At 46.8% G+C, this 10,601-nt stretch overlaps 1 protein-coding gene across 1 annotated transcript in view; it reads left to right on the top strand.

Annotated features, from left to right (window-relative positions):
* The first annotated feature begins 256 nt into the window (after positions 1-256).
* The window catches only part of MTHFSD (methenyltetrahydrofolate synthetase domain containing), a 25,019-nt gene continuing 14,674 nt past the window's right edge, over positions 257-10,601 (top strand). Inside the window, exons 1-5 of the mRNA XM_011971629.1 lie at positions 257-404; positions 2,001-2,171; positions 3,520-3,633; positions 6,976-7,089; positions 8,910-9,000. Coding sequence (XP_011827019.1) covers positions 2,013-2,171; positions 3,520-3,633; positions 6,976-7,089; positions 8,910-9,000 — 478 coding nt within the window. The 5' untranslated portion in view covers positions 257-404; positions 2,001-2,012. The remainder of the gene's footprint in view (positions 405-2,000; positions 2,172-3,519; positions 3,634-6,975; positions 7,090-8,909; positions 9,001-10,601) is intronic.

The raw sequence follows: 10,601 nt of genomic DNA, 5'->3' as shown, positions 1-10,601 counted from the left end.
CAGTTTCTCTACATGAACAGAACCTGAGTCCCCAAACAAGGACTCTAGGAGGGCTTGGTTACAAGGCTTGAGTTGTATTTGGTTCCCCTACTGCTTCAAGGCGCGGCGCGGCCCCCGGGCGGCTGGGAGTGGGGAGGGACGGCCGGGACTGGTGAGGGTCAAGGCGGGGCCACGAGGGCTGGCAGAGGATGGCGCAGAATCACCAGAGGCGGGCGAGGGGGTCGGAGAGGGTCTGTGCAGGGTTCGGGTCCAACCAAATAAAGATAACGGGAAGACAAGGCGGGAGGGACACCTGCCGTTCACGTCGGGGAGCCTGTGGGCCCCATGAGGTCGGGGAAACTGAGGCTCAGGGGCAGGATCGGAAGCCGGTTTGACTTACACGCGGGGGTCGCTTAACTGCTGTGGTCTTAACAGATGGTTGTGGAAGCCCTGTCCGCGCGGGGCCCTCTCTGGGCACTGGCGAGGCTTCCTCCGGTAGAGCCCCTGGCCTGTAGGAAGTCACTCGCTAGTGGGGGAAGGGGTGGATGATTGCTTGCAGGATTGCCTGGCAGATACCCCATACTAGTAGTACACAAGGTGTGCCAGGGTCTGTTAAATGCCGGAACCCCAGCTGTGAACAGGTCCACTCCCACCCATACTACGTGTGCAGCATACACACAATACATAGACGGAGGGTGATCATATGCCGTCATGGTTAGAGTGACCTTTTGAGATGCCTGCCCTGTGCCAGGACTGAGCTGGGACTGGAGACTTAAGGGTGAATGAGACCCACGCTGACGCAGCAGAGACCACAGCCTGCTGGGGGAGCAGACAATTACAGAATAGGGTTCAGGCATTTCACACATTACTATGTGTCACCTTTTATTATTTTAATTATTTCTCATGTTTTTGTAACTTTCCAAAGGAAAGGCCCTGCCCTTTTCTTTTGCAATGACCCCTCCCCCTACCAGTTAGCCCATTGCTTTATTAGGGGGAATCACTGTTATGGGATAATTGACTCCAGAGCAGGGGCCACAGTGTTACATTTCTTGTGTCCCACAGGGTACCCTGCGCAGGACTGGGGATATTCCAGGCCCTCTGGGCTGTTAGTGAAAGTGATGCATGTGGTAACCTTGTAGTAATTGTTCCAGTTTGAGAAAAAAGCCCAAATGGTATGGGTACTCTTTAGATTTCTAAAGGAGGGTCATCTGCCTGAGACAGCGCTCAAAGAGTGTTTCCTGGGGGAGGTGGAATCTAAGCTAGACCTGAGGGAGAGCAGAGGAGGTACAGGCCTGAAAGGGAGACGGAGGTAGGCAGGTATGTTGGGGCTAGGGAAGAACAGTCCTTGAGCCACCTTTTGGATTCAGAGTGAGGAATGACAGGAGATGAGGCCAACATGGTCATCTAATTATTAAGCCCACACTAATAAAGGGGATTGCAGTCAGTAATCCAAAATAATAGCTGTCTTATAGATCACTTAGTTTTAAGGCAAGCTTACCTGACTTACGGCAAGAATAAGCGAATCATAGTTATATCAAGACTGAATAGACTGAGAGGACAGTTTCTCTACATGAACAGAACCTGAGTCCCCAAACAAGGACTCTAGGAGGGCTTGGTTACAAGGCTTGAGTTGTATTTGGCTCCCCTACTGCTTCAAGGTTAGTATAACTGGATTAAATATTAGGGCTATGTTTAATTTATTCTGAACTTTAATAATTGTTCCTGAGTATGTGGTGGCACATGCCTATAATCCCAGCTACTCAGGAGGCTGAGGCAGGAGAATCGCTTGAACCCGGGAGGCAGAGGTGGAGGTTGCGGTAAGCCGAAATCACACCATTGCACTCCAGCCTGGGCAACGAGAGCGAAACTCCACCTCAAAAACAAACAAACAAACAAACAAACAAACAAAAAACAAAAAAAAAAAACTTACTACATTTTTCAATGTACAGACCAAAAAACCTCTCAATCTGGTCTGGCATAGTCATGAACTCCTGTGTGGGGAGCTGAGCGTGTAACTGGAGCAGGCTTTCAGCATGGGCTGTGGAATTCCTTTGTTTGTTATTAAGTGGGACTCTTCTGTTGCAGTAGGTGTCTCCAAACAGGACATTCGTGAGCAAATTTGGGACCACATGGAATCACAAAATTTAGCTGACTTTCCCCGACCTGTTCATCACAGGATTCCCAACTTTAAGGTACTGACACATTTCTGGAGTCTGGAAAAGGAAAACAAGATATTCCGAAATGACTAACACTCGTAATAAAATTCTCGTACTGCATCATGGTGGATTAGAATGTGGTGAGCAGTGAGCAGTGGTGTGAAATCAAAACCATTTGGCCAGGGCGTCCTTAGCGTTTAGAGACGTCGTTTACCCTTCACCTGGAGCCTCTTGCCTCTCTGTGCAGGGCGGCTTGGTTGTCTCTAGGTGAGGTGGTGCTACTTGCTATTTTCTGTATAATACAAAGTAAATTATTTATCCTGGCCAGAAGCATGTTATTGTTGTGATGGCTTTTCACAAAATTGACCCTGCTAAGAGCGTTAGGGAGTGAAGGGTACTGAACTGGAAGTCCAGGCTGTAGCGCCTTCGGAAAGAAATGAATGCCTTGCCAGCCTAACGATGCTGGGCCTCAGTTTCCCAGCTGATCAAAATGTAAGACAATCAAAGATGGCTGTTCCTAACAGAGTTGACAGAAAACAAAAGGTTAGTTGAAAGAGGCAGTGCAACAGTTCATAATCTTTGGCATGCCTGTTTTCCAAGAGAAAAAGAAAGCGCTTGTCAAAAATGCTCTCTCTGGCCTGAAGGACTTAGCTGTTTGCTTGCTTCACCCCACTTTGTGGGGACTGTCTCTCCCCAAGCCTGGCTTCTTCACAACAAGCTCCACCTTCTCTGGTCCTCAGCTGAGGTGGTTCCAAGACTGTCCTGTCCCTTTGAAAAACTGCTCTTTTGATGATTTTCTGTTGTTACTGTGTTTTGTTTTCATGCTTCTGACCCCAGAGAGAGAAATGTATCTTGGCAGAGGAAAAGATAAAGGATGTAGAGAATCATGTAGAAATCTTTAAAAATGAATGAAACAGGAGAGAGGTGGGGCTTCCAGGTCATGCTGTTGCTTGATTTTGGTGGTGATTAGACAGCAGTCTTCATTTTGTGAAAAATCATCACATTTTGCACTCGTGATTTGTATTCTTTTTGGAGTGCGTGTTTTATTTCAGTTAAAACTCAAGTGGGATTAGGCTCCTTTTCTCAAATCCCTTTCCTTACTTAGACTACTTCCTTAGATGTTTCTTTGGGTGACTGTTAGTGCCTGTCTGGGTGAGATTCTGGGCCAAGCTGCTTGGGCTGCAGTTGGCCTGAGAGCGTGCTGTCCTTTCAGTAACGTGCGATTGCATTGGAAACAGGGCGCTTCTCATGCTGCTGAGCAACTCCCACGCTTGCAGGCGTTCAAAACGGCCAGGACCATTAAAGTAAATCCTGATGCCCCCCAGAAAAATGCTCGCTTCTTCGTCCTTGAAGTAAGTGCACCTCTGTCTATTTGCCTAACTAGGGGTCTTATCTGGCCTGCCAAAACATCAAAGACCTAGACGTTTTTGCCAGAACACAGGAAGTTAAAGTGGACCCTGATAAACCACTGGAAGGCGTTCGGCTGCTGGCGCTGCAGGTAATTCCGCTTCCCTGAGCCGAGCCGAGACCTGGCCGCCAAGGGGGACACCTTTTCCAGGTCTCTGGTCAGTGCACACGTCTGTCTTGTATTTAGAAAGTCAGTGCTTCTGATTCCCTCCAATAGAGAAAGTGCCCTTGGTGGTGATTTTTCCAAGAATAGTTCAGAAGCCCTTCAGCTGTTTAGCATTCAGTTAATCAGGAGTCCCAAATGTGTCTAAATTCAGAGATAAAGGATGTTCAAAACAATGGCTTCCGCACAAGAGAGGGAATGCAGACAGAACCTGTGATGGTCCAGAATTGAGGAGCCGGCGCTGAAACGGTGACACCACTTTGCCATTTGAAATGAGCACGCTGACAAGCTGGCTGAACACAGAATCATTTGCCTCTCGATGACAGACGTCACTTGTCATGTTCTGAGACTATGAAGACCAGGGATAAGAACTGGAAAGATTTCTTCTCAACACTGTTGAACTTTTTAAATTCAGGCATGCTCTTATAATTTTTATTTTTTTTTCTTCCTATCCAACCAAACACAGAAACTATGGCGTGGAAACATTCTCAGTTTTGATGTGCTTCATCAGAGGAGGGAGATTGCAACATATTTAGTTCTTTTTACCTTAGGTGTAGTATTATAATTCTTTGAAACATGATCCATCACTAGTAAGAAGCCTGATGTGCCCTCAAAATGTATCCATTAGAGCACTGTTTCCCGACTGAAAACATAGAGGCCCCTTTTCAAGGAAAAAAGAAAACTCCCCCAGGGTTGGTTTAAATTAGTTTATTATAATCTAATTCAATATGATAAGCATAAAACTTGATATAAATTTTAACGCAGATAGCTTTTATGCAACTATAAAACAAAATAAGCATATAAGTGAAATACAAACAAAACTGTAAAATCAGTAACATTCAAATCACCCCATTAATGTAATGTAATGGTTAGTGTGGTTTTGCTGAAGCAAATCACAATTGATAACATGAGTATAGTACTGGCCATCTCACGGCAGCATCGTCATCATTCTGCCTTACGCGGCCACACATTGTGTGCTGACACCATTCTCCCACCCAAGTTGTCAAGTCAAATTCCTGAGAAGCCCTGGCGAGAGGAGCGCTTTCCACACTGCGTGGCAAAGAAAGGGGAACGGCAGAGTGTATTCTTGCTGGAGCTGAGAGAAGGGGCCTGCCCTGGGTCCAGGCTCGTGTGGGACATCGTTTTGTCTGCTGATGGCGGTTCAGTCCCAAGAGAGACTTCTATGTAGGCTATTCCGGAAGCGTAGCTTCCTGTCAGCCTTATTTTCTCAGTCAATGAATCATTTGAATAAGCTAGAAGTAGGAATAGCAGCAGTAGCAAGGAAGGACAGTAGTCAGCAGTCGCTGCATTCGAGGCACAGTTCTGTCTAAATGTTTTCCCTGTGTTATGTGGTTTAGCTCTCCAGTAGTCCTGTGGGAGCCATCTCTTCTCCTCTGTGACACTTGAAACCAGATGCAGAGAGGCTCCACCTCAGGTTACCACACGTCAGTCTCGGTACAGCCAGGATTCTGACCCAGCCACCTGACTCCAGAGCCAGTCCTTGCAGGTGTGAAGTTCAGGGTGTTCTCAGCTGTCAGCCCCTCAGAGCAAAAATCAGAAACCTTGACCGTGTGGAGGTCAGCCTTAGCCAAGACGGCCTGGAAGAGGGATGCAGACCTGAGCAAATCCCTGTTGCTTCATGCCATCGTTTATTCAGGCTAGAGAAACAACTGCATACATAACTGAGCTATCTCCCAGGCTGCGTGCTGGGCATAGGATGTAGTGGTGAAAGACACCAACACACATGTGGTCCCTGAGTTCTGGTGCTTACAGGGTCCTCAGTGGTTTTTGGAAACTTTAAGGGACTTAAGGATCAGCTGGGATGCAGGTAAAAATCCAGGTTCCTGAGCCCCAGCTGTGTGTGGGCAGGCAATGGGGACATGCACAGCCTCAGGCCACACCTAGAGGCACAGCGGCCAGTATCTGACCGCACAGTCCCCAGTGTGGGGGACACGCACAGCTTCCCAGGCTCAACCCCAGACCTGTGAGTCTCTAGAGTGGCATCAGACTCTGCTTCATCAATACTCTGGGGGTGCTCCAAGCACGCAGGCTTCAGGACCACTGGCTTAGGTGCCACTTGCCAGCTCTAGCCACATGGTGGTGTCACTCAAGGAGGTTTGAAGACTGTCTGTTGGCCATGCCAGGTTCCAACTGGTCTCTGGAGTGAGGTCTAGACCTCGGTAATTCTTAAAGCTTGCTGGTGATTCTAATGCACACGAAAGGCTGAGATCCACTGAGCCAGAGGATGAGCAGCTTCTAGAAAAGAGAGAGTGATCCCCATAATGTGGTGCACAGGACTCCAACACTGCCAATGAGGGGAGCCACACTCCACCACTCACAGAAAAGCAGCACGCGGCAGTTAGAGTGCTGTGTTGAAGTCCTTTGCTCTCGTGGTTGACAAGCCTTTGTTGAAATAGGCCAAACAGATGTTATGGGTCTTTTATTGGTCTTGCGATGTCATCTCCTGCTCAAAAACTAAAATATACTGTTATTTACATGAAAGATTTCACAGATCTTGTGATTGCCTTGTGGCTTACCCTTGCATAATCTATGAGACATCTCAGCCAGCGGTTTTCAAACTTCCGTGTGTATCAGAGTCACTGGAAGGCTCATCAGAGCTCCCCCAGAGGGGCTGATTCATTTCGAACAGGTGCCAGAAGCACTGATGTGCTGGCCCAGGGCCCTCACGTTGAGAAGCCCTGTAGTAGAGGTGCTCACAATAGGCATTTGAGAACTAAGTAGAAGTAAAGGGCTATTGGCACGTGTCGGTGTATTGATTATCATGATTACTGGTCTCTTTGACTGTGATTTGCTGAACAGCCAAACTGCATAGAAATGTTTGAGTAAGGTAGCTATGCCTTGCCAGTTTCTAATGACAACATTATTGTAACTCTGTTGCACTTGGTGCTGAGCACAGAGAGGGCACAGGAAAGTTGAGGTTAGGGATGTTGTCAGAACCAGCCTTAGTTTGGATTTCTGTTGTCAATTTTTACCTGTAACGATTTTGAATGGCAAGTGAAGTCAAATTAGCAAGTTTAGTAAACACTGTGGCTCTTCAGGGTAAGGAGGTGCCGAGTGGTGATTCTAAGAAAAATCGACCCCACATATTATTTAATTAGGTTTTCAAATAAGTAATTTCCTTGCCACACACCAAAAAAGAATGCAGATAATAGTAATTTGCCTCTCCTCCTGAAATGGTAAAAGCACATATAAGAAAGTCCTATGGAATAATTTAATTTTGTAATTTATTGATTGTCTTTTCTTTAAAAGAGCAATAAAACATTGTTGGTTCCAACACCACGACTGAGAACGGGGTTGTTTAATAAGATCACACCACCCCCTGGGGCAACTAAAGACATCCTGAGAAAATGTGCCACCTCTCAGGTAAGCGCCAGAAGCACCGTCCCCACCTAGGAAAGAACTGTACCCTGTGAAGGCTTCTCACAAGTTAGCATAAGATAGCATCACGCAGTTGGAATTCATTTTTAACAGGGCCAAAAGAACAGAGATATTAAAGTATTCAAGAATTCTGTCATTAACGGAGCCAAGTAGGAAGACTGAGTAAACAGATTCTATTTCTGTAACTCAATTTCTATTTTGCACCAAATTGGCAAATTATAAATTCCTTATTGTAAGAAAAGGGAAGACGAGTGATCTGGTTCTCGGCGCTGCCCAGTGTTAACCTGCGATGTTTAGTATCGTGGAGCTTTTGCTTATCCCCAGCCTGTTCGTCAGATGCCGCCAGAGCGACTAGAGAGATGGGATAGAATTTCCAAAACGTGCTCCACTGGAAATTGCCTCACCAGTTCTAAATGAGTAATTGCTGACAATTATAAATTTAAGATTTTCTTGAATGCCTCGCAATTTAGTAAAACCAAGTGTACAAGTATGTCGTTAGGGTGCCTTATGATACAATTGGTCATGTATTTTACAGTTAAGGAAGTCGAATTTGGTGGCTTTTTTAAGAATCCTAAAGTAAACTCCAAGTCATTTAATTTCTAATCTACTGAGAAATAAAAAATAAGGCAATTCAAGATACCTTTTTTTATGGGATTCGCCACTTAAGCCTAATGTATAAAACTGGAATGTTTTATTGTTTACTTATTAGCACCCTGCTTATTCCAAAAATAGAATTTGATATGATTTATAAAAATACATACGATGAAGTAAAAAAATATATATATATAGAGAGAGAGAAAGGAGCAGAGGAAAAATAAAGGTAGAAAAATGAGACAAAACCATGGTGATGGTCAGCATTCACAAATGCAAGCCGTCTGTTCCTGTGCAGTTGGTCAGTGCCTGCCCCCTATGGCTCCTGTAAGATGATGAGAACACAGGGTTGCCTGCAGTGGAGGGTTTCCTGGACTAAGCCCCTGTGTGACTGTCGGGAAACCCCAAGCCACCCGTATGCACTGATCCTTACGGAACTTGTCATAGCTCTGCACTGACAGACAGAGCCCACTGCCACATTGAATGATCAGTTACTGCTGGATACAGGACTGAAAATGGCTTTTTCCTGAGATTTACATAAACCATGTTATGAGAATCATGAATGTATTCAACTTCCCTATTCTTTACATGCAGGCCTACATTAATATAAAGCGATACACTTTTGGGACATTTTGGGTGAAGGGATAATTTTTTAGAAATGAGTATAGTGTACATAAAAATAGTGCCCTTCAGGATTTTATATTGAATAAATATGTCATACAGTGTTTACTGACCATGTCTTATGTGCTAAATGCATATGTTTTGTTATTTAATTCCAACACTGGTCTGACAAGGCAGAGGGTGGTGTCACTGTCTTACAGGGGAAGAAACTGAGGCTCAGAGAGCTCCAGCCTGCTGGGGTCCTGTGGCTCAGAGGCCCTGAACCCAGTTCCCTGGGACTTTGCCCCTGTGTTCTCACCACTGTGCTTTTCTGCCTTATGGGGAGAAACGATTTGTTAAATGTTATGAAATTGGCAGCCTATGAATTTGTGCTGTGAGTTCCCCTTGGCCACCTTTCTGGGAAAGAGACGGGAACTGCCCTAAAGCGGTTTCTGGAATGCGGCTTCTCCTGAAACGCCACCTCGGAGGTGCTGTGTGTGCCTGCATCGGTTTTGTCCGAGAGGTTGATTCAAACCCTGAGCGCACTTTGATCATGAATTAGAAAATGAGGAAGCAGCTGGCGCTGAAGTCTTCCAATCCATGTCTCTGTGCAGGGTGTGAGGAACTGCAGTGTCCCCATTGGCTTGGATTCCAGGGTCCTTGTGGATTTAGTTGTGGTGGGATCCGTCGCCGTTTCCGAAAAAGGTAAGACTAGCAAATGCGAACTCTTGAGTGTGACAGCTCTGCCTGAAGGCGGCTGCGTGCCAGGCTGCCAGTGCCAGGCTGTTTGTCTTTCAAAAGTCGCCCGTGATTTCTGCTTTCTGGATGCGCTTACCTGGTCTCCGAAGCCACTGCATTTTTCAGTGGTGAATTGGCTCAGCGCCCCCACTCCTGGCCCCAGCCCAACACATGTACAGCATTTTCACTTTTCTTAGCGGGGAAAACAAAGTGAGATAACTCTCTCTTCAGGTGGTGAAATGTTTTCTCTCTATTCTTAAGTGAGCTGGAGCTGAATTTCTTTTCAGTATGTCAGTAAATACTTGGTTTTGGAGGGACTCCAGCAAGTGGAAAAACGGTACCTTCCAAGCTTTGTTTTTATTACGAAGCAGCAGACTCCTGAACAACGTGGTGCGTCGCTGAGACTTCTTCTGAGGCCTGGTGCTTTGCCGTGCTGCATGCGAGGCAGGCGGCTCTCGGTCCCCAAGGCCAGGGGGCCCTTGCCAAGAGGGCAGGGTCACCGCACCACTTCTGGCTATCTCCAGCTTCAGGACACCCTCTTTTCCCAGCTACCACTGGAGCTGATGTGGGGACATTATTCTTTGCTTTCATTGCATTGCCAGTTTCCGGTGCTTTGTCTGTGTCTTCAAGGCTGGGGACTCAGGAACACACTGTTCTGGTGTACCTGCTGCACGTGCTGTGTGCCAGGCAGGCACTGGGTGGTCTCTACCTTAGTACACGGTGTGTGGGTGGGGCAGACACAAGAGCTGGACCAGGACAGGACTTGACATGATCAGTGCTTGACACAAGTCAGGACTGACGGGAGTGGGAGGGGGAGTCTGAGGAGGGACCTGCCGGCCTGGAGGGGGCATCTCCTCAGTAGTGGCCTCAGAGCTGGCTCCTGCATACTGGCCACTGTCCAGGCAGAGAGAGCTGAAGGGTCCTCAGGCAGCAGGCTCTTTACTAGGTTGCGGCCCCTTCTCAGAAGCCTTGAGGCCAGATGATGGGACTTGGGCTCTAGGTGATGGGAAATCAGCAAAGGTCCCGGATCTCTTGAAAAAGATCATCAGGTTCAGGGATGTATAAGAAGAAAGCAATGCTTTGTAAGTTTCATTGTTCACCGGACCCCCTGTGTAAAGTAGTGAAGTAGTCATGTGTCTGCTTAGAAAATTGAACAGCACAGAAAGCTCTACCATACGTCTTCCCTGTTCCTTCCCCAGCTGCCCCATTAGGAGTTCCTTGTGTAGATGTAGTACATAGTAGCATGCGTGTGAGACACAGATCTCTTTTTTTTTTTAAGTTCCTGGGTGCATGTGCAGGATGTGCAGGTTTGTTACATAGGTAAATGTGTTCCGTGGTGCGTTGCTGCACCTACCAAGCCATCACCTAAGTATTAAACCCAGCATGCATTAGCTATTTTCCCTGATATTCTCCCTCCCTCTGCCCCTGCCCTGACAGGCCCCAGTGTGGGTTGTTCCCCTCCCTGTGTCCATGTGTTCTCATTGTTCAGCTCCCACTTATGAGTGAGAACATGTGGCGCTTGGTTTTCTGTTCCTGTGTTAGTTTGCTGAGGATAATGGCTTCCAGCT

The sequence above is a fragment of the Mandrillus leucophaeus genome, unplaced genomic scaffold, assembly GCF_000951045.1.
Source record: "Mandrillus leucophaeus isolate KB7577 unplaced genomic scaffold, Mleu.le_1.0 Scaffold10, whole genome shotgun sequence".
Classification (NCBI taxonomy): domain Eukaryota; kingdom Metazoa; phylum Chordata; class Mammalia; order Primates; family Cercopithecidae; genus Mandrillus; species Mandrillus leucophaeus.
This window is presented reverse-complemented; position numbering and strand designations above follow the sequence as displayed.